Source organism: Apteryx mantelli, chromosome 6 (genome assembly GCF_036417845.1).
Source record: "Apteryx mantelli isolate bAptMan1 chromosome 6, bAptMan1.hap1, whole genome shotgun sequence".
In the NCBI taxonomy this organism is placed as follows: Eukaryota; Metazoa; Chordata; class Aves; order Apterygiformes; family Apterygidae; genus Apteryx; species Apteryx mantelli.
Window position 1 is genome coordinate 15,310,222 of NC_089983.1, and position 24,581 is coordinate 15,334,802.

At 39.8% G+C, this 24,581-nt stretch overlaps 1 protein-coding gene across 3 annotated transcripts in view; it reads right to left on the bottom strand.

Moving 5' to 3' along the window:
- Positions 1 to 24,581, bottom strand: part of SPATS2L (spermatogenesis associated serine rich 2 like) — a 172,550-nt gene that overhangs the window by 135,068 nt on the left and 12,901 nt on the right. For 2 of the 3 annotated variants that reach the window (XM_067298882.1, XM_067298883.1), the window contains exon 2: positions 14,115 to 14,209. In XM_067298882.1, the coding sequence (XP_067154983.1) occupies positions 14,115 to 14,153 (39 nt within the window). In that variant the 5' untranslated portion in view covers positions 14,154 to 14,209. Of the gene's footprint in view, positions 1 to 14,114; positions 14,210 to 24,581 lie in introns of those variants that run through there. The other variant, XM_067298889.1, reaches the window with a different exon arrangement.

The window sequence follows — 24,581 nt, forward strand, 5'->3', positions numbered from 1 at the left end:
GCTCATTCAGGAAGTGTTAGGAAATGAACCTTATACACTCATCTCTGCTTTGGGCAAACAACAGCCACAGTCTGCTTAGTCTGGGAGGGTACTGAGGACGAACGCATCTTGTTCTGCGTCAGTTTAGAACCAATGATCTCCAGTTTCTATGAGCTACCAATATTTGGTTAAGGAAATCAGGTAACATGACAACTTGGCACATGTAGCTAACACCTTTTTCAGAAAAGCATTTCTATGAGAGAGGAAGGCCAGTAGTTACCCTGAGACAAACTCCAGGAGCTTCTGCCTCAGTACTGTTCCCTCTGGCTCTAGCTTATTTACTTGGTTTTAGACATTTGGCAACTGTAATAGATCCAATTTTATACCAGCACTAGTTCCACAAACCTGCATATCGTCTTCTTGATTTTAAATTTCCTTTCCTTTTCAGAAATACTGATTAGTCTAAGGTCTCTGCATTTACACCAGCTAGCAATAGCCACTGGCTTGTGGCACTAGGTAGCATTATATTTAATCATCACAGCAGAAAATTTTCAGAGCTAGTTCACCTCTCAGTGAATTACAAGTTCTTGGCAAGGCTAAACAAGTTTCCCAGACTCTATTTTGATATTCAGTGTCACCATTTGTGGCACAAAAGATCCAGTTTAGTATCGAATCTCCAGTTTTAAGAGCTTTTAATAATAGGTCAATTACATTTCAAAGGTCACACCAAGCTCTGACTGGCCCCAAGTTGACACTGTGGCGGGTGGGAAGAAGTAATAGAAGAGCTCCTAAGGAAGAATCCTTTACCAATCACTTCAGCCTGACTTTAGACAGGACCCATAATCTGACCTGCAAGCAGCTTTTCCTCAGATTCCTGGATGTTTGTCAGCACATAGGGCCTCTTTTCTAGTTAGGAAAGCAGCTACATTTTTTTTAGAAAGAAAAGAAAAAGGAACATTTGCAAAACTAAAATTCCCACCCTCATGTGTGCTTCACTTGGTGCTTCCACAGATGTCAATTTATTACCTATGCATGAGCATTTTATGATACCACCTGGCTAAAATAATGCATCACCTACATGGGGAGTGTGTATGTAGGGGGCAGGCCACTGTTCTAGCTTTGTAAGGAGGATATTTGGCTGAACCACCTGGAAATTGTTTCAAGTATCTTTTATTCTTTAAGCCTAAATAACTCTTGGCAGCCACCCTTTCCTGATATTATATACTCTCCTTATTTTCTCTTGAGATGTCAGAACTAAAGCAGCGACACAGAAGTAAGTTGGACAGAGATGGTGAACATTCAGCACAGTCCATCTCCTGAAAACAAGAAGCAGTGCCACCAAAGGATGCCTGAGGTGTTTTCTATTCTTCAACAAACCACATTTCATTCTAGAACATATATGTTAGTGAAGTTTCATTAGGGATAAATACGAACCTGAAACGCTTTATTACAGTTTTCTCTCTTCTTAGATATTGGTTTTGGTTTCAATTTGACTTGGCAGTTCAGGCAGAATTTGCTGGGGAAATGGGAACATTGGGATACTAGAATTCTGTCCCACAGCAAGTTTTGAATTTCTGAAATTATGTATATATACACACACATAAATACATACATATGCTTGAATTGGAACCAAAAGATGGAAGCAGGACATTTTCCATGGAGTGTGCCTTTTTTTTTCTTTTTTTTTTTTCTTTTTTTTTTTAAAGTCCAGCACGTTCCTGAGTTTCTGGGGACAAAGGGCCTGTGAAGCCTGGACTTTAGCAGCTTTCTTTCTTCTTCTTTCTTTTCTTTTCTTTCTTTAGGCACTGAACTGCATAAAAACATGCTATTTTTCTCACTGGCTCTATCAACAGTTTCAGAGATTTAACTAAAACCACTTAACTGGTTTCCAGGAAAGAAATTTATAGCTCTGTCATTGCCTTCATTGGGGAAGTACTGAGTTTATATCTTTCACTGGTTTCATTAGTTATTAGTGGGCTGTCAGGATAAGGATATAAAATAAAAGTGATTTTTGAAAATAAGAAAACTGTATTCAGCAAACAGAACCCCCTTTTAAGGATTTTGTTGGAAAAAAAAGTCCCAAAAAACCCCTCCATCAAACAACATGCGATGCAGCAAATGACACTGTATTGATTTCATGCAAATATGGAGGGGATTTGGCATTAAATTACATGGTTATCTGAGGAGAAAGTTTTTTGTTCGTTATGAACTGAAGTGATCATTTCTCAGCATTATAAGCAATATTACAAGCCCTGAGCTCCTATAGCTAATACAGCCTTCAGGAAAAGCTTTGGACAGCTGACAGCAGATTATTAAAAAATATTTGCTCTAATAAAATAACTCCCACCCACATATATCAAATTATCAATTGTCACATTAACAAACTGTCTTCTGCAGCTTTTCTTCTTTTCCACAATCCTTACCAGTGTTGCTGAGAGCTCAATACTCAGTGCGAAGAAAACATCCAGCCTAAAGGATGCGTCTTCTTGAAATAAATATTGGTCTTTGAAGAATATTATTAACTTTAATTATGAAAAATATTAACTTTAACTGTGTACAAACTAACTAAAAAGAAGGCTGCCATATCTGACAAACTGTTCTTGAAACACTATAGACAGATGTGTTGAACATCTTTTTTAAAGAAAAAAAAGTCATGATTTTCTGTTCTCCTCTGTACAAAGGCTTCAGAAAGAAGTTGATCTGATGCCCTAGACAAACAATCCTCAATGAAAGACAATATGTGCAGGATAAGGCCCCAAGAACACAGGAAAAATCAAAGAAACAGATTACATATCCCTTGGATTTAAGACCAGAAAGGATTATTACAATCATCAAGTCTGGCATCCTGCAGTAATAGTCTCCAGTCATTTCTCCATCTAAATATCTAACTGCACACAAGTTAGAACAGGTATTTGGGATATCTAGTTTGGAATTCCAGATCCCTGAAGGCTATCATATGCAAGGGAAATTGCTCTAACTAACTTTCATATCTAAAATCCTGTGATACAGTCCTCATTTGAATTTGTCTAGCTTTAGCTTTCAACCTACATGTCACCTTCTGCTAAACTGAGAGCTACTAGAAATATTTTCCCCAATTACATATTTTTAAGTAGAGAACAAGTCATCTGTTAACCAAGACTGAATGAATAAGTCTTAAATCTATTATCAGAAAGATCTTCCTGGCTCTCAAATCACTTTCTTTCTAAATATATTCCCATTGTCCTACAGCCTTCTGAACGCATGGACACCAAAGACCCCCACAAATCATTCATGGAATCGTTTTGCTAATGAGGTTTATAACTATTATGATGTTCCCTTGCTTACACATACAACAATCACTCTACTGATCTGCAGAATCACACTGTGCATGCATGTGCAGTTGCTCAGTTAGATGGCCGCTCAGTCCTTTCCAGTGCCACTGTACAAACCTGTTTGTCTTGGAGTTTTGACTGCATACTGACCCTGCATTTTACTGTACAATCTTTTCCTCACCAAGTAAACCCTACAGGACAGGTTAACACCTGTCCAGTATCATTCTGATCACTGCCAAATGCAAAAAAAGAGTTTCACATGAAAAGAAAAAAGCCTAGAGAAGCATTTTTCCAAAAATTTGTGTTGTCACCCTTGACTACAACAGATATGTTCGGAGACAAAGGAGTGACTTCCAAGTCCTGCATTGCAGTGCCAATATATTATAACTAAAATCTCTAGTCCAATATTCAGAACACCACAAACCACAACTAGCACTGTTTTGTCAGGCCATTGGGAGTGAAACATACAGCTGCTCATTAAGGAAGAAAAATCTCTAGATTTTGTAGTGCAGGTATAGCACGCCTTTGTTTTGTGTAGATACAATTGAACTGGTTGCAAAATCCTGCTCCAGTTGCCAACATAATGGAACAAAGCAAAAGAGCAGGATTTGTTACCTTTCTGCTAAAATTATCCAATCTAACCTGCTGCAGTCACTATGAAGATACTTGTCAGTGACTGAATGCTAATCATCTCCTTATTTGCTTAACCAGTGGGACAGATTTTCAGCTCAGCTTTTACGGTAAATGTACATATTTCAGGCAGCTGCTCCAACATTTGCACTACAGATATCTGGTACCTCCTGCAAGACTCCCATCACACCTACAGTCTACTACCACTGGCTACCAAGTTGCTGAACAGAAAGTGAGAGTCACAGAGAGAAAGGTGAATTAGGAGATCCATTTGCAGATGCATCATTCCTAGGGACTGTACAGCCTAAACCCTGCTCTCACTTCCACACGGGTAACTCATAGTCAGACTGCATAGGAGACAAGAAAGGATTTGCTCCAGATGCTCACCCATTCTTGGAAACACTGCTGCACTCTTCAGCATGGGTCCTCTCCAGGGATATTTATACCAGAATGGATGCAAGTTTTCAGATAGGTGTCTGTTTGACAGTAGGCTAGCAATATGGATTTACTGTTGCTTAAAATGCCACTCATTTACCATTCTGTCCACACTTCAGCAATCTCCATGTGTAGATGAGTATCTGCTCTCTTCTTTACAAGTTTTTAATCACACACAGTGACAAGGTTTGTGAGGAAATGCAGTAAGCCTCAACAAATCAACTTGTCTGGCCAGTGTGTGTTTTAACACACGTACAAATGTAAGGACAGCTGTCTAGGACAGAGAGCACTGGTCACACTTAACATGGTGAAGGTTGAATCCCAGAATGTAGATGCTTTTTTCATTCTTTCACACTGAGTCGGATGACACGGCAGAATGCTCAGAGACATTAAGTCTTGTGTTTGCGCATACAGGTGTCCTTTGAGGACACATTCCTGCTCACATGCAAGAAGCAGGGAGCCAGTGCTTCACCTCCAAGGAAACCACCAGGTCACCTTCAAAACCCTCCATCAGCTTGTCCTCAAGTCCTACTCCCACCCTAGCTTCCAGAACTCCTTCTGCATTGCTCTAAACAAATGGGCTGTGCCACAACTGAGACTGTAAATGTCTCTATGCCTTTTCTTTTCCCATCCCTTCCCCAAAATTTCAGAGGTTTCTACATTTCCATCTGCCTCACCACATGGCTTTTTGCTTCTCCATGTAGAAGCTCTGCATGTCAAGAGAGTCAACACAAGAGATGTAGATCTAATAGGACTTGTACTTCATTTCAGTGTTCAATCACCTTCACAATGATCTCCCCTTTTGGTCTGTCCTAGTGAGGGCAGGTGGACTCCCTACATATCTGTCTAAACATGCAGTCACTCTCAGTTGGCTAGGTCCCACTGCAGTGGAGGGAATGATCCACTGCTGCCCATGCTGCAAAGTTTGCATGGGGAGCTGGAGGCAGGAAGGAAGGCAGGACCCCCTTTCCAGGGTCTGCAGGGTCTGGACTGGGTCAGAACCAGTCACAACTTTACAGTACCTGATCTGTTATTATACAACAAAATGAAAGGTCAGAAGCTTTCCACATGGAAAAATATAAAAGCTGTGATTCACTTAATGGAAAGATATATCTAAAAAACATTAGCAGAAAATTCAAATGCTGGCTGATACTGCTACTAACACCTGTCAGCACCATTGCAGTAACATTTGTTTCACACATGTCCTGGCTTGGCAGACACCTGATTTACATTTTCACACTTTGTACCAGTTTTCTACACTCTTGTACTCTAGCAAATGCCACCGCCTTGTTATTTTCCAGTGCTAAGTGACGTTATTATTAAGGTTATTGCACAGGGCACAACTCTTGCTCTGAAGTGCACCTGCATCAAAACACACAGTACCCTTGAGGTAACATATGTAATTAATAACATGGTAATTTTATTTTTAAAGGCCATTAACAGGTTAATAACTATGAGCCTATTGCACTTCCAGATTTCTTCCTTCTGCACTGTAATAATGAACTTTGCTTATTTAATTAAGCATTCAGATGATATTTCAGAAATGGTAACAATAACTATGACTCCTTTCATCTAAACAGAATTGCACTCATTTCCAGCAGCCCTAGATTTGGCCTAGAAGCTACCATACTCACTTGTCCCATTTTATGAGGCACCAAGGTAGGAAACCAGTATCAGAACCCCTCTCTTTAATTAAATGACCTTACAGTGAGCTGGCCTCCAATTGCAAACAGTGACCAGAAGTATTCTTCCAAGGCACGTGTTTATTACTGCAGAGGGATACAGCAGTGGCAGGAATGCTTTGCATCATTTGCAGCTATGTATGTAAGAATGATGGACGAATAGGAAGGCAGCGATACTTCTGGCTAGCCTCTGAACTGATGAAATAAGCTTTGTTTTTCTGCAACCAGTATACATTTATCACTAACAGAGTGCCATGAAGCACTTAAGGGCTTAGGCTCATTTGCAAAGATGCTAAAAAAGCATTATTTAATTGCACTGTGGCAGAGGCACAAGCTAGGTAACATGTATAATAAGGGACTACACCTATCAAAGAGATGGTGATCCAAACAGACAAAAGAAAAAGGGAAACTGAGCATCAGGGAAGCAAAGTGATCTCTCCATGATAAGTCCATGGCAGAGTTTGCAACAGAACTGAGGTATTTTGGCTTTCAGTTCCTCTTCTAGCATATGATCTTATGCTTTCCTCTGGAACAGGAAGTTTTACACTACAGACAGGAAGGGATGTGGAGATTTTCCAGAGGCATCTGTCCAAAGTTTTAGAAGGGCTTTCCCAGGTATGTTTAAGCCATACATTAGATAGCAAGAACTAAGTTACTATGATTAATAATGCAAGGCAGGAAACATTAGCAATGGTTTGTTATGCCAGAGTCCCTTTCTTAGCCAGCCGCCTCTTAACAAAGGAGGCTCCATATCTGTGTAAGGAATGGTCAGCCAAGTGGTGCAGGAACACAGCAGATCCACCAGAGGAGCAGCTGTAAGTCCTGAGTGTAAGAACTTTGATGATCCCCATACATGAAAAGATATGGAAAAGATTATTGAATAACAAGCAGTTAGGCTCCCAGGGCATGATGTAGGCAGGCAACTTGGAAAGGTCTTCAATTGCATGAGTTTCTGCACATAGGCTAGTTACTGGGCACTCACAGATGCATCAGCAGGCAGTAAACACTCTTTGGCTCCACAGGGTGAGCTTTAGGGAAGATTACAAGTTGCCAACCCTGAGGAGAGGCAATCACTGATACTGAAAACAAGAATGGATATTCCTGTCAGGATTAGCAGGAAATTTTTCTGATATGCTTCTGTCCTTGTAAATCAGGTTACTGTCATATGAAACAGGTCTGGAAATTCAGAGAGCTGGAGCCATTATGAACTTGCATCTCCAGCATGGGGAGTAGCCCAGAAGGTTTAGACATTTGTGCAGAGTTTGTACTAGATGTTTATAACAGATTTTGCTGCTCTTTCAGCTTTCTTGTCTGAGGTCATAGCTGAGGAGAGTTTTTGCAGAGCAAGCAAAACAATCTCATCTATGAAACAAACCATTGAGATCTTTATTGTGCCATTTAAAAAAATGAGTAGATCCAGATTTTCAACAAATGATTGTCTCTGCTTACTGTGGGTATCTTTAAAGCAGTTTGTAGATACACCTCAATGACTAGCCCACTTGTTTTGTTAGAGCAACAGAGCGGATAGCTGAATGGAAGTGTTGATACTGCCAGGAGAAACAGAAGGGGATGAATGCACAGTAGGACACAAAAGAGGGAATAGAAGATTCACCTCAGAGTAGAAATGGGCAGAAAAGCCTGGGTCCACCAGAGTCTATTCCCCCACAAGAGCCTGGACTGGAATCAGGAGTGCAGAGTCTCAGAATTTCTCTCCCATCCTATGAAACACAGGGGCAAAATGTCTGTCCCCCTCTCCTGCAGGACCAACTAAATAATAACAACCTACAAGTGCTGTCAGTTACTTTAACTGTCAGGTCAGGTTCTCCGTGTGGTGAACCTAAAGGTTCCCTTCTGCTGACAACCCATGAGTAACTATGACACCATGGAATGGATTGTTCACTTTTCAATATGCGTTTTGTTTTTTTTTACACCTGGCAAATTAAGTATGAACAACAGGGTGTGCAAATGCACACACACATAGCCCTTCCCTACCGTAAGCTCTGGTAGGACTGTTCATTTAGCATCCCCAGGTTATGCCGAGGTGCATGGATCCGTTCCCAGATGACTTATGCCCCATTTCCAGAAGCACCCAGCTGAATTATCCTCTTAGGTCCCACTGCAAAGCTTAGTAGGCATATTAATCATAATTACACATAAAAAGAGTTTAAGAGCGTATTAAGATTGCATAGCCAAGCACTCAAATCAGAGAGATTTTAGGGTGACTCATTTGCACTTTTAGGCCCACACATTTTCACACAGCCTTTCCATGATAGAATATTATTTTTCCCACAAGATCCCTGCCTTTTTCAGTGCAAAGAACAGATCTGCTCTAGAATGAATCAAGGCTATGCAGGAAAAAAGACTGATCTCCAGATCCTTTGCAACAATTATGGCAGGAGGTAGATGATATATTTCAAAGGAGGCGGTGAACTGAAGGAAAACAAAAGATTGTCACAAGGCTAATGAACAGGGCCCTGAAAAAATGGATCCTGTCCCTGCCCCTGACAGAGAATTCCTGCACAATGCTAAGTCATTTAAACCTGATTTTTCTCAGGTGTTCACTGTAAATTCTGTCTTCAGAATCATGTACAAGGTGAGCTGCAGATAAGTGGAGCCTGTGTTTAAACATGCAGGTGCTCTGGAGGAATAAGTCTTCTGCAAAGAAACAAACTGATCTGTACCTTAGCCGTTTCAAACTGGAACTCCAAATTAGTAAGCATTACCCTAAAGCCTTTGGACCTCAAGCTGTGGTATTGTGATCCTGAATGCTAGATCAGTGCAATACCACACCACCTACCAACGCAGATTTAACCGGGATGAGGTGTGACTACACAAGCCCATGCCCACTGAACTAGCCAGAGCACACACTGTAGTGTTTAGGAAGCTTTTTGGCACAGATGTAGGATGGAAAGGACAGATAATATGTGATGCGACATAAAAAAGATCTATGGGACTGATTTTCCCCCTTGAAAGTTTTGCAGGAATTTGAGCTGGCAAGTGAATTTGTAGCAATTCAGGGCTTTATGGCATGGTTATTTTTGATCCAGTAGTGGCAGCTAAAATGGGATCTAACCATTAATCAAAGTTCATAGCCCCCCTGTAAAATCATTCCCTGAGGAAAGGAAATGCATTAAAACATTTGCAAAGTGTGGTCCATGCTGTGCACTTGGTGATGAAAAATACAAAAAAGGAATACATGATAGCACAATTAGAGATCCTCAGAACACATGGACGGGATGAATAAATAAAGGAAGGTACATAAAATAAACTCTACCTCAAAACTATAACAATTCCTAGCCTGGGTGCTTAAATCTGAAATGCTAATTAAGTTCTTTTAGCTTCGTAGGCATGCAAATGTTCACCTGTAATTTATTTCTCTACTAAGAATAATTTCATACTGAGGATGATTGAGAAGGATGGCCCTAGAAATAGATGAATCCCTACATGCCAATCACAATAGCGCTGAATGAGAGAGGCTGCATTTTGGTGGTAATACAGCTGGCCATTTAGGAAGTTCAACCCTCACTAAGTCTCCAGAACTAGTGCCATGTTTTAGACACAGTTCCTAAAGCCCAGCTTTGCCTACACAGACGTTTCAAATCAAAGAGCCAAAATCTAACTGGATTCTGCAACTGCCTGCTTGGCCTGAGGCAACTGAAGTGCTATACCACTTCACAGTTCATCGCTCTGCAGACCTGCTACAACAGTCTTCCTGCAAGAAATTAAACATTCCTGGATGCTACTTTAGGTAAGTAAGAATGACATTGCTTCAAAGTTTGGCTCTTTCTTGGCTTGTCTTCCAGGAACATAAGATAACACAAAAAAAAACTATGTGAAGAACCCTTTAGACCAAATAGAACACCTCTCCTTCCTCAAATCTTTATGGACCTTAATTGTCTGATGATGAACCATGATTGTTGTTCACAAGTATATTTTTGCTATTTCCATCCTCAGCAAAAACGCCAGAGAACTGAACCAGAATAAGTCTCAAGCTGCACAATGCTGATCTTGGGCATATTCGTATGGTAAGGCATGGAAAAAGAAAGGGGGCTATTTATGTGGTTAATAAAAATGAAGAAGAGAATCGTGACATCTAGGTTCTGTAGCTGGCTTTGGACAACAGCCTCTTGGATTCAGTACCTCTGTCTGCAAGATGTGGATAACACCTTTTACCATTGCATAGGACTGCCACAAGTCTAAGATAATACATACAAAATATCCTGAATCTCAGCTGGATGCTGAAATGCAAATCAATTGCAAAGCATTAACAACATTTTAGTTTTCTAGTTATAAAAAAATCAGTCAGACTGGATGGAAAACAAATCTTTCTATGTAGTTAGGAATAGAAGCAAATATTTGTGAATATAACATTCCTGTTCCTGCAGTTAGTATTCAGCTTCCAGGTACTCCCACTAGAACACCATCTTTTCAACTTTGCAAACTAAGATTCAAACTTCAGGCAGAGATTTTAGATTCTTCCACAACTGAAAGGATGTTGTTCTTTACCCACTTCTGATAGAACAGAAATTGGGTATTTCACAGGCCTCACTATAGAAAAGGAATCTTTATGTCCCTTACCAGGAAGGTGTGTATTAGTGGACTAAACACAGTTGCTAGATTAATACTTTATATCTTCCTGCATTATACAGAAACTGATGGACTCTCATTTGTATATAAATGATGGTAAAGCTTGTGACTTTCAAAACTCTGTGAATTATTAGCAAAACCTTCAGGTAACAGTAGGGTAGTTCTGTAAATAGCTTGCTTAGGCAGATAATGGAGTCATTTGAGAATAAGAAAGGCAAACAGTTACAAACAATGATATAAGCATATATCAGCCCACCTTGAGGTGGGAGAGATGGCCTGCCTGATTCCAAAGGTCTCTTTGAACCTCGTTTTACCATGACTCTGTGTTACAGGAGACGGTCGTATTCCCGCAATAATCATACAACTCTTACCCATACACAACCAAGCATATCTCACAACCCAGCCTATGCTTCAGCAAAACAAAAAGATTGACCTGACCCAGCCACTAAATTGGTATGAGATAGCATTCATTCGCCAAGCAGTGCTACTAAGTTTAGTCTTCTGGGCTACACAGTATCTCCTGACAACTCAAAGAGCTTTCTCTGTTTTGGTTTAATCAGCTGGTTCCCTAAGGAAATGAGACTGTAACAGTCACAATGTAGGAGGTAATTTTTTGTGCATGTAGGTTCATGTTCCTTGCAACTTTTAAATCTGTTAGCAGACTTCAACCAAAGTTGATAGAAGAATGGACATTTCAGAAATAGTTAAGTGAAAACAGATTGCTAGGTAGAGGACACAGACCATCTCCAGGGTCTGGCTGAGGGAAGGGCTTTTGTTAGACATAAGAGAACATATTTGGAAGGCTCCTCTTACAAATTTTGCAACTGCAAAAAAGTCGAAGTTTGCCTAACTCATGAGGCACAAATCTATAGAAACAAGATTTGTTACTTCATTTTGTCCTGAAGGAATGGAGAAGTTCAAAGCTTTTTTTGATGGGATACTATTCCTATTATACAAATGTTATTACCGTACCACAGCACTTGTGAAACGTGGGACTAATGCTTCCCTAACAAGATGATTGAACAATAAGCAGCATAAAGGGCCTTTTGCTTAAGGAGCTAACGGGAACCTTTGTTACAAATACTGGGTGGGACAACGGTCATTTAAACACTCTAGGTACCAAATCTCTTTCTCCTTGAATGTTTGCTTTAACACAGTTTTAACTTTAGCTTTGCCCTTCATCTTTATGGAAGTTCATTGACTTAATAAAGATAAGGAAAAAGTGTTTTCTTTGCTTTTTGTGTTAATGAAATATTTTAGCTTTTGCTTGCCTTGGGATGTGTGTCACTAAGAAAAGCTTGCTGCCAGTCCAACAGTTGATATCATTGTTGGTATAAGCAGAATTATGATCCATAAATGTGTCACCTTGGGATCATGTAAAGGCATCTAATTATAGGAGAGCTAATAAAGGAGAGCTGTGTGTTTTTGAGAAATATTAATGTTCTGCAAGCAAGAGGAAAACAAGAACATTTCATGAAGGTCTGGGTAAAGGTTATGTTGCTAATTTTCACCTGATACTTTTTGCATCTGAAATGGGAAAAATGACATCCAGGAAAAGTGTTTAAATAAACGACAACTCCAGACACAATTCAGATTATATATGAATCTTCCCACTGGGGCTAGAATTCTCTCCATAAATTTATCCAAGACTTAGGCTAGCTAAAAAGCCCTTAGGCACAGAACAGAGACCTTTCACTCCGACAAAAGACAGAAACATTGATTAAGTGATCTAACAGGTTTTTCCATCCTTAATATCTACCATGTGATGGTGAGCACACAAGTAGCTGCTTTTGCTTGGTCCCTCTCACAGGCAGGGAGTTCATCTGAGTCCAAAGGTTCCCTCCATTTCACAGAGAGCACATATTCTCCCCCAAACAGACATGACTATTTCTGATGACCACAATTTAGAGCAGAAGTCTCTCCTGAAACAACTGCTGGGCTCTAGAAGTAGTTACTTCAACAGAACACTGGGGATTTATTTTGCATTTTCAATGCCAAAGTGCCTTGTACCCTTCAGATTGGAGTTAACAACACTGGTTTCACCCCATATTTCAGGCTTGGCTGAAAGCATGTCAGAGCCCTGCAGGCCTACTGAGTGCCTGAGGGGTTCAGGGTGTTGTGGTAGCACATGTAATCTGACCCTTGAAGCACAAGGGGGAGGTTTTCATTCTACAGTCTTATTTATGTAATATTCATGTTTTATTTGAGGTTTTCAGTGGTGATAAGAAGATATTGGGGAAAGGCTTTCAGATCTTAAACTAGAGTTTCTGGATTTGACGCACACCTTAATGTCTTTCTTATAGTGACGGGGGGAAGCCTATAGATTATGCTGAAGAGTGAAAATGCCTTCCCCTGGTGCTCGCACATCTCTAGTCTCCTTTGTAAGACAGAGGATGTTGAGCACAACCCCAGGCCTGCAAAGACACCCTGGAGAATTTCCTGTGAGAAAAGTCTGCCATGGTGGGTCCTGAGTGAGTGCAGAGGTCCAGATGTAACATTGTTTTCTCTCTACTCAAATGAGTTTAAATTGGACACACAGTTATGAAGGTCACTAAAGAAAAAAAAAAAGGGGGGGGAGTGATACCAAGATTTATCCCAGCCTGAAAAATGATGTGAGCTGTGATGTGTTTCTACTGGACACTTCTGAATCAAACATCTGTTAGTTTTCCTCTTCCAAACACCTGACGAAACCCAAAATGCTCACACATTGCACAATCCTTTGCTAATTAAATTCCTGTAAGGCTGTTTCATGAATCAGATGCTTTGTGGAAAAAACACAGACTGAGCTTTGATGAAGATAGAGAGAGGACTGAACACAGGTAGGTAGCTGCTCATGCACTTGTCAACTTCTGGTTCAGCTGAGACTTTTAAAAATATTTAATGATCTTTGTTGTTTATCAAAATGCTAATTCTTTTTGCCTATCTGCACTGTTATGTAGAAAGCAAAACACACACACACACACACACATGCAGAATGACTTTATGTTATTTTTATTGCTCATATGAAAGCTGAGCTAGGGTATCTAATTATTATTTAAGAATATTTTTACAATCTGTAGAGGGAAGCATGGGGAATTGGTTCTGGTTTTCTTTGAAATTACCCATCCTTATAAAAATAAATGATGGTGTGGTAATCTTTTCAGCTATTCCACCTACAGTTAGACCATTCTGTCTTACAAATAGAACAATATAAGCAGAATCAGGTCTGATCAAACTTGAATGGAAAACCTCACATATAAATCCAGACATCCATGCTTCTGAAAACTCTTTCAGTTACTAGTACCTTATCACGGGATGTAATAGATGTTGGCTTTCAGGCAAAACATTGTTTTGTACCAACAAAAACACAATCAAAGCACTTGTTCACTGGGAGGAAAGGACATACAGAATGGAAAGGTGATGTTAGGCTACGGGGATTTTTGCAGCAGATACCAAAATTAAGGCCAAATAACATGAAAGATTAATCTGCACTGAAGAGCATTTACATTACCTTAGCTGACTGGTGTCTGGCATCAAGGAAGAGAAGCATTTTCAGGAACGAAGTCAGAGCAGAAACCTTCTCCACAGAATTCAAACTGTGGTCATCTAGGGAAAACAGTTCACAAGGTTAGGTGGGTGTCATGAGTACCTTTTGGTGAGTCTATCCATAGATGCTCATACTTCCGGATAAACCGATCAGTCCTGAAACATCAATGTCATCATGGTACCATGTATTTGCATTGCTGTCCCAAGTATTACCTGTACAAATGAGAGGCAGCATCTACCCAAGTGGGACTTTCAGTCTGACTAGACAGAAAGTAAGAACTAAGGAGGGAAAGGTGAACAGACTCCTGGAAAGCCTCACAGCAAGTAGCAATCAAGCCCAGACTGAAACCGACACGCAGGAGCTTTCTCTTCAGTGAGAAAGTGTTCTAACAAGGGGCAACATATCACGAACATCTAACACTAGCAAAGCTCAATGCTAGCTCAAGAGCAAGCAATTTATCAGCAGTGCATTAGGGTACTTTGTAGTAGATTTTTTATTCCAACATACTCCTATCAGAGTTAGAGAAATACCTGCCTGGACAATGATGGTCCAGCACAGAAAACAGCCATGTTAAGGAGGTAGCTAAGCGCAACCCTGTTACTGCCATATCTGATATGATTGGGTACACACTGAAGGGCAGTAGGTGCCTTGAATGTATTAGAGCAGGTCAACAAGAAAAAAAAAAAAAAAAAAAAACACATTAAAACTGCTTTTACTGATTCTCGGACCCATGCTTTTTACCTGTTTCTATGGCCAATTTCATTTGCTGTGTCTAAGCTGGTACAGAGCAACTCAGTTGTGTCTGAGCTTTAACTGTATTCCAACTTCGTCCCCTGAGGCAATGATGATATTACTCCCACTGTAAATGCCAAGGAGGTGGTAAACAACACTTCATTTAAGTTCAGAAAATCTAGGTACATTTTCCATTGCTCAAATGACAGACACTTAGAAAAACCATGAATATTTGAATTTAGAAAAAATAGTATAAATAGAAAAGGACACATGCTATTCTAGGTTCTATTTGCACAATACAATTTCTTTGGCCCTTTCTTGGAAGGTGGAATAAAGAAATCCCTCACGACAAACAGACTTTACTGTGCTGACTGGAATTAGACACAGGAGCTTCTCTCTCCCCGTTCTCCATTAGTGCCAGGGATAAATGGCAAGCAGAATCATCCCAAGAAAAAAATGCATCCATTTAACCAGAAAGTTCCAAGAAATGCTTGTTCTTCTTGTAGTTTGCATAGAATGGATGTTTATTTTAACAACAGTGGAGTGACAGAAGCTGATTAGGAAACAAGGATGATGTTTTTCAAGATGAAAAAAGTTACAAATTCCACAACAGCTGTACTTAAGTGTCTCAACACCAGTATAATATCTGTTTCCTGTCAAATAATTTCTAATCAGCATGAGTTTTTGAACTGACATCACTAACTATCATGTTTTAGCCTCAGCCCAAGATTCTGTTCTGAAGAGCTAACATTATCTTGCAATTAAAAGACTTTTTAAAAAAGATACCTCAACCTAATCATCCTAATGCTGCACAAAGTCTAGTAGAACTATTGACCTTTTTGCTTCCTCCAGAAATTACAGTCAACATCCATCCTACAGTTTCAGCTCCTAATTCTCCAGTTCGAAAATTAATGTTTCCTTGTCAAAGTGTCATGCTTTTTGATTTGTATGTTGGAGCTAATTAAAATTCTTCCCAATCTGCCGTGCAGATAATTATCTAAAACAAGAGACCGCAGCCAGAACACACATGCTCTTTCTGTTATGGTAAATGGTACTATCATTATTCGTATCATCATACTGTTTAGATGTTCCAAATGATGCTCTGGTTTTCATCTTCTAGGTGTTGTGCAAACATACAGTTATATAATCTCAGCACTTCAGTACCAGTAAAGCTATGTTTATGCTTAAGTGCTTTGCTGCTTGGAGCTAAGCAATTGCACACAAACACACACACACACACACAAACACACACACACACACACAAAGCATAGAAGGAAAAGCAGAATTGTCAGTCCTTACTGTTCAGATGGAGGAGGGACATAAAGATGAAACAATTTTGACGGACGTCAAATAAAATTTCAGGGGAAGAAACAGAAACTGAACTGAGAACTTTCAGATCTAGCATTGAAACCTCAGTACCAGCTCACAACGTTCAAGCCTTTATATTACATACACCTCACAATCCAGATTACGGAAACTTTAAATTGAGTTGCGATAACACAGCTAGTGTATCCTAATTACACAATGAAAAGGTGAGAGAAAAAGAAGGTCCCAGTTTTCAGAATATGTTTGAAATATTTTCTCTCTAAAGAGAATTGAAAGGTCAGGGGAGATAGAAGACTGAGACCCTGCAAATAAGAATAGCAACATGGTAAGAATCTGCTGTCTTTATACTTAGCTTTTACATTTATACAATTATAGTCAAGAGGAAGGCAGATAACCAACAGAAACATCCTCCTTCACATCAGTAGAGGACTCAGTGCAGTAAATCAAGTTCCCATGGGTGTATTGAAGCATCTACTTGAAATAGCTATTTTTACATCTTTCTGAAGATGCAAGAAAGGTGAATTACAAAGTACAAGGAACCACAGAATATTCTTGAAAAAACAAAAAAGCTTGAATTGTAAGGGGGTTCTGAGAATAACTGCAAAATCCTTTCAGACACAAAGTCATACTCAAAAGAATTAAATGGAAAAGTTCATCTGGGATAAATGTTACCACATCATTCACATGGGGCAGGACAAATGCAGCAGGATTTGTTTCCACTGGACTGAGATTTTGGTTGGCAAGGAAACTTAAACAAAAAACAGGAGTCTAGTCTTTTGGGGCAGTTTTAAGTGGTATAAATTGGAGATGGAATGTGATCAGGACTCTGAAAGAGATGCTGATGAGTTATTAAGGGGAACTAGCTTCAACTATATGTACCAAGTCAGACCATATCCTTATCTCCATGAAGCAGTCCACACCAACTAGTGCTCAATTCAGCAACATTCCTGACTTCTTCAATCAGCTTAGGGAATTTTTGTTGACATTTCTCTGAATTTCCCACTACTCTCCAGTAACATCACAACCCTGAGAGATGGGTCTGCTAAGGAGATGAAATCTCTGCTTGTTCTTTACTCCATCATCACTGCAACTTGTAAACACCTCCTTCTGTGCAAGAGAGGGCTTTATTCATTACCTTCTGCCTTCTCTTCATCCTCTTTCCTGGCCTCTGTACCAACTGCCAGTCCAAAACCTGTGTGATGTCCATGCACAGAAATGTGGTGGAACCACAGATTGTGGTGATTTATTGTCAAAGGACATTTTGCCAATTATTTGTTTGTTGATCTGCACAGTAGAGGAGCAATTTCCATCAAGAAACTCTTGAGTAATTGAACTGATGTAGCCAAACCATGTTCTCACTTACTTGTGCCAGTTTATCTGTCAGTAAGTTATCAATAATGAAATTATTCCCTACCTGCCCAGTTCAAATAGTGCCATATTATGAAGTAGTGCTATAAGATAAAAGTTACTGATACATACTTAATTTATGGCCAACCTGAAGGATTTTTTGTCTGGTGATTTATATAATTAATAACATATTGTTCTCATATTTTTATTTCAGTAAAACACAGTGCTGTTGCCAATTCATAAAGCAGCTTCAAGATCTATTCATGCTGAAAGATATTCAAGTTGTAAGGGCAAGAAAATATTCACTTAAGTTTAAGGTCAATGATATGACATGTGAAACATATACAGAAATGCATTAACTGTAAATGCACCACATAAAATATTCTAGGAAGCTTTACTAGTTATGCTTCTTTAATTTTTATATAAACATATATATACACATAGATATATACACATATGTATACACGCGCACGCTCACACACGTATTTTCCAAAAATAAATTTCAGATCCCTGGCAGTATTATCATAAGACCACTAAGATGTTGCGTGTGCCTCATTATTTGAACTGATTCCTATCATATGAACTTTGGAAAAACCAAAAAAAACCCCAAAAAACCCCAGGCTCCTGTTTCTAATTAATAAGGACATAAAAGTGTTTACATAGAAGGAGAACCTAGCGAGCTTATTGTGCTGAGTCCTGTTCAGAGCCAATGTGGTTTTGTCATGCATGTGTTAAACTGACAGAGCCAAGTTTGGTTACAGTACGGTAGAACATCTGCAAATCATTTACATACTTTCAAATGCCACAAGGATAAATACATATGGCTCTGTGACAATCTGAGGGTTATGTCTGAAAATGAATGAAGAGAAAGCATCCACAAACAAGTAGGACTATTCACGAAGGAAATCATCATGGAATTGTTTAGACTGAAACTGGGGAGGGGTGGGAAAGGAGAGAAGAGGAAGATGCCTAAAACGTATTTCCAAGGACTTGAGTGAAACATATTTTTTGCTCCCCTCAACTTAAATAAAATTACTCCTGCAGTGTGCTCACTGGTGATACATTTCATTTGTATTGTACAGGCATAGCTGCTTGCCTATGGAAATGCCTTCAAACAGATGGGAAATCGAAACAAGTTTGCTGATCACAGCTGCCACCCCTGCCTTCACCATAACTCCCCAAGAGAAAGTTCAACATGGGCAGAAATTAGTCCCAGCACAGATCTTGTCTGCTCATGACCAAACTTCTGACTCAAGCCTAAATAAAAGGCTTATTCCTGCTCATACATTGGATAGCACTCCTCCTCTCAGATGTTAATTTTAATCCCAAGAATTAGCCTTACTGACAACCCCAAATCAAATCACTACAGAGTAGGTGATATTCAGACTTACCCTAAGGGAGTGCTTTTTGTCTGCTTGTTTTGCTTTGAAGTCAGGAATCTCTTACTCTTACTTTAGATCTCCTCCAAGGAGCAAGGAAAATGTCCAAAATTGGGTCTACATTCACTTTCTCACTATGGCCAATTCTAATGAATAGTCCTGGCAGTTGAATTGCAGTTTAAGGTCTTTGGAGAAAGCTTAGGGCGCCTGTAACCTTTAACCTGCTTTATCTGTTCACACAAGCTCTAGGAACGGACTAGAAGGATGTGGTGTAAGTCAGGAGGAATGTGCTTGGAGGAGCTGTCTGTATTATGCACATCTTGGCTATTGCTGTCAGCCTCTTGATATTATTTTTATGAGCAGAAAAATTGCTCTAAACATTCAGTGCATACAAAAGGCCAGTAACAGCCCCCCTTGAAACAGAGAAAAATGTGTATACTTGGAATTAAAATCTGGCAGGCTACAAGTTACTGGTATTCCTAACTTTCACAACAACAGAGACCATAACTTGACTCCTTGTTGGTGACATCTTTTGTGAGAAGAGTCAGGCGATCTCTATACAGTTTTTACTTAGTCAAACGTTATCAACGTATTTTCAAATCTGGATTTACACAGCCTACATTCTCCAGTCCAAAACATTTCCAGTCAGGTCCAGAGCAGAAACCTTCTAGTAAGCCACAGCAAGACAGGCAGCCCATAGGTGGGCAGCAAATGTAACTTGAAAGCAACTTCAGACCTGCTCTAATTTGCAGGAGAGGAAGAAGGGATAAGGAAAAGCTGCTTAAAACCCAACTGAGTTGAAGATAATGGGAACAAAAATAGCTGTGACTTCTTGCAGCAAAATCTGAAGCAATCACAGCCTGGAGGCTTGACTTGTAAGTCCCAGGACAACCATGAGAGATGAGAGGTACTGCCTTCATGCTTTTATGAGGAAGCTGGAAAAAAACAAAGACATCATTTTTGTCCTATCTGCTCTCTTATCTCATTAATGGCCATGTTTTACTATAAACTGAATGCTTATCTGGGCACAGTTTGCCAAAACGCTGCTAGGAAAAATAACGCCTGGAAGAAAAAGAAGAGCAATGTGAACAGCAATAAAGAAGATTGGATCACATATCCTTACTCATCTGTGCAGATTCAAGTTAATGTCTTCCTCATTGTCATGCATATTAGAAAGCTGATCAATAACAAACAGCAAACATTAGCTACGCAGCTCCAGCTATGACAGTCCCATGGTTTATATTTCTAAGACTGGAGTATCTGCGGGCTCGGTACAAACTAAGAGGATGCTTCCACGTCAGTAAAAGAGCTACAGCCTCAAAACTGGGTACTATCACCTGCTTAAATGCCTTCATGGTGGATTAACCTAAGCCATTTTACTTTGTGTTTGTGATGGACTAGGCACACACAAACTCAGTTTATGTTTCTGACGTGCAGGGGCCTTGCACAATCTAAGTTCACATCCAAAAAATTTTACTTACTATCAAGTGAAGTAAAAGCACTTCATAGGATCAGAGTGAGAGAAAGGTGGTGAGAGAAATCAATGCACAAACAGGTTGCTTTGGTAGGAGGAGGACACATCACAGCAGAGACCTTCCTCTCACTCTTCCAAGCTTATTCTAGTATGACTTCACTGCTTCCAGCGGTGCTACTTATGATTTGTACAGGTATAAGCAGGAGTAGAAAGAGGTGCAAAGTGCCTGGTAACACTCCTGAGAGAGGAAGAGTAAAAAAGAGAAGTGTGGAATTTCTTCAAGCAGGATAAATTGCTTATTGTACTAATGACAGCTAAAGCCACACGAAACACTTATAATCATTCTTCCACATAAATACTGGTTGAGCTCACCACTAGGATGAGCTGTGATCAGCCTGGGAAGAGAGGTAGTCATGAGTGGAAGCGGCACGTGAATAGGACACTGTCATTCTTAAAATATGATGTGTGACACAATAAGGTTTGCAAACAGATAGTTTTGTACATACTTGTAGGCACGCGTGCAGACAAGCACACACACAGTGCTGGAACAGTACTGTCAAACCACTCATTCTGCCAAATGACAAACTTCTGGGCATGTGGCCAAGTGACTGAATACAGGGATGAGTCACTTGATCATAAACCTAGAGTTGCTCAATGAACTAAACAACCAATGGGTTTATAAGTTAGTCAACACTGATAAATACATCTAAAAATCATCTATGATTTTTATATCTTTGGAGGACTTCTGATAAAATCCAGTTTGACAAGCTGAGGTATGCTCTTGAGGACTGTAATTTTGATTCCTGATCTCAAGTTGATGGAAAGTTAACTGTACAGAAAGAGCAAAAACAGTACGAAATTCTTAAGAGCCAGCAGTGTCAAAAACGCTGCAAGCTGAGGGGATAATTAAAGACAGCAAAGATATTTGCAGCCATGTTGCAACCCTGAAAGACAGAAGGTCACCTGAAGAAAGTGGAAGATAATATTAACTTGCTAGACTTTGTTTTGGAAAACTTTCTTACTATGAAATAATGAAACTGCAGCCATCTTCTAAGGAAGCCACCTTTATAGAAGACAAAATGCCTCTTTTTTTCCTCTTATTTGCTTTCTCTTTGCAATCTGAATGTGTAAAAAGTTTTCAAGTTCAGGTGCAGTGTCCTTCAAAAGACCACATACAGGATGAAACTGTGACCATATAGAAGTTACTGGGACATTTCTGCAGAGTCAGGACTTTGTTCATGTCTGTCAAATTCATGATTCCTCTCTAGAAATACTTCTTATTCTGTTTATTCCTCTTCTCTGCAATTGCAGGTTTGGTAGGAATCCTAAATGCTTTGGCTGAGAATAAGGCATAAAGATTGAAATGTCAAAAATCAATTGCCATTATCAGCTGTGCCTGGTGTAGAAAGTAATGCAGGAAAATACAGGCTTTAGTTGAAAAAACGCTTAACAAGGAAGTTATTTCCTGCTTTTAAAAGCATATTTGTGGGCTCCAAAATATATAGCTTAATAATAAACATTCAAGAAGCTTCTAGAAAGATTCAGTGTCCCAACTATACCCAAACTATTCATACCACAACCCACAAACACCTGTGCTTCCAATGAAGGGCTAATGTACACAAATATATCTGAAGAAGACAGGCTCATGCTTGTACTGTTGTCTAAGCACAGCAAGCAGTATAGAGAAGGTGATGTCAGGGAAACGTCAGCCACGCAACATGTGGGCTGGAAGTAGGCACCTGATAACGTGCCCACTCTAACCTGATAGTATTAATAAAAAAAAACAAAAAACAAAAAACACACAACCAATTTAATAACTCAGTCCTGTAAGCTTAGGAGATGTACCATTAAGCAGTGCCAGGGACTAAGTGTGATTATTCGTATGACAACTTCTAGTTCTAGCTCCATATTCTGATCATTCCCTCAGTGTCCTGAATGTCTCTGGGACCAAGAACATTGGCTTTGGGAGCACAACCCCCAAATCGTGTAGCACAGGGAGTGCCACAGCTGCTCTCTGTAGAAAAGTTTCAGACCTGACACTGGGACTTGCCCACGCAGCACTGTCCAGTGCTCTATAGCACGACCAGAGCTAGCTGGGCTTCCAGCAGCTGCCACAGCCAGGCCTGCCAGAATGGCTAATGTGCTCTGATGTTATAGCGCGTATGCACTACAAACAGGAGAGTCAGAACTTTGTCCAGCACATGTGTGTACTTTCCCCTTTCCAGCCCACGTCCATAATGTTCTCCACCATCAGTCTTACATTCCCTTTACTAAACTCTGTTTTGTTTAACTGTTTATAACAAAGATCAGAAAGGAAAAAAATCTCTGAGAGAGGCATACTAATTTAGAGAGACCCTGTGGAGACTCCATAAAATCTGCAATAAAATAAAGCATTCCCTGGAGTTTTCAAAAGACTAGCAGAATCTGAGAGAAAACAGGTACTCGCAAGCCATTACCACTCTTGTTTGCAGAGATTCAGCTCTGTGGAAAAATTAACACTCCAACTTGTGAATTTGATCCAATTTTTAGGTGGGCTGCTGTCCAAAGTCACATATTAGAGAACTTCCTTGATTTAAGTTATTTCTCCATTTCAGATTTCTGGAAGCAGACTCTCTCCACTGATCAAATTTGTTATTTTGGTCATTCACCATTTCCAAAATTAGTGAAATGTTATTCATTCGGGGGGGGGGGGGAGGGAGTTGGAAGGTTTAAACCATGCTTCTTTGCAACAGTGAATTTACTTTTTTGTTTGCAACTGATCAAATTCTGTAAGCACAGTAAGAAATTCTGTTTAGTTCTCAGTTCACTATTCCATAGTAATGATTAAATGAATCAGTCATTGATGTGAACACCAAAACCTCAGAATTTTATTTAAAAAATGCTATTCTAGGCTGCATTAGATTCAGCCCTGCACTACAGAATGTTGCGTTGGAAATACAGGATAATTCATCCAGAAGCTTTCTGGTATGCTATTTCAGACAGAGTCTCTCAGCCTCTCTGTCCATCTTCCTGGACTAAACACATTTCCTGGATGATCACTAGGCACATATAACCAATGTGAATAACCATCTATCAAGAAATGAAAACATTAAGCTTATTGATAAACATAGATCACTTCATAAATCAGACCAGGCTCAAAGACATTGCTTGCTAAGCAGCCATAGAAAATATAACCTGAAAAGCTACACATGTGACATTTTAAAGCTAATGCCGTATCTACAAAACTGAACTAATACCTTCATTCAGTGTATCAGTCAAACACGGTACCAAAGTGCTGAAACTGGCAATATCAATCCATCAACTTTTCAAGAAAAAAGGTCTCAGGCCACTAGCCACTTAACTGGAGCTGCACAATGAGGTCCCAGGTGACAACATTTAAAGACCAAGCCAAGGATCCCTGAATACAAAAGCACAAGTCCCTACTGCCTCTACCCAAAGACCAGGGGTTTAGACAAAGTTATTTAGATATCTGAGATTTTCAAGACCACCTATCCAAGTCTGGCACTTAAAATTGTGAAAACAAATGGATTTTAGACACCTACCCTGCCTGAGCACAACTGAAAATTTTGCTAAGCAGCTATCAGCTTCATTCAGTGTCCAAGTGTAAGGTCCAACTTCAGGTCTCGTAGGTGAAAGCCAACTTGGGTATTTATACATGTTCCTGCCCCAAGAGAGTGGCAAAGAGCCACACAGCATTCTCCCATGTGGATTCAGCGCTGTGGAGTCTGAGGGCCTCACCACATACTCAGCTACTGAAGAGGACAATATTATGCTTGCACAGCAAGTTTCACCAAGAAGTAAGTGATAGTTATGCAATCAGTATGAAAGGCTGTTGTAACCTATGCGATACCTTTAAAATTACTTCCTCTGCAGCACATCTCCAAAGTAGAAGCAAACAATCTTACCATAGTCATGAAGAAATAAAGCACCATCAGTAGTTATATAGGCCTGAAGATCCCTTTAAAGGTCCCAAACAACATACTTAATCCTGCAGCTGGCAGCACAGCTGCCATTACCTGCTCTGCCCCATGCCCAGAACTGCTTATTAGGCCACGATTACTCTTCTGAATTACCCTGTGAATGGTAGTGGCCGTGAGGTGGTGCCAACAGACTGCCTAGCTTTTCTGCACTGCTTACACTATGCAGACAAGCAATATAAGACATGGCGATTAG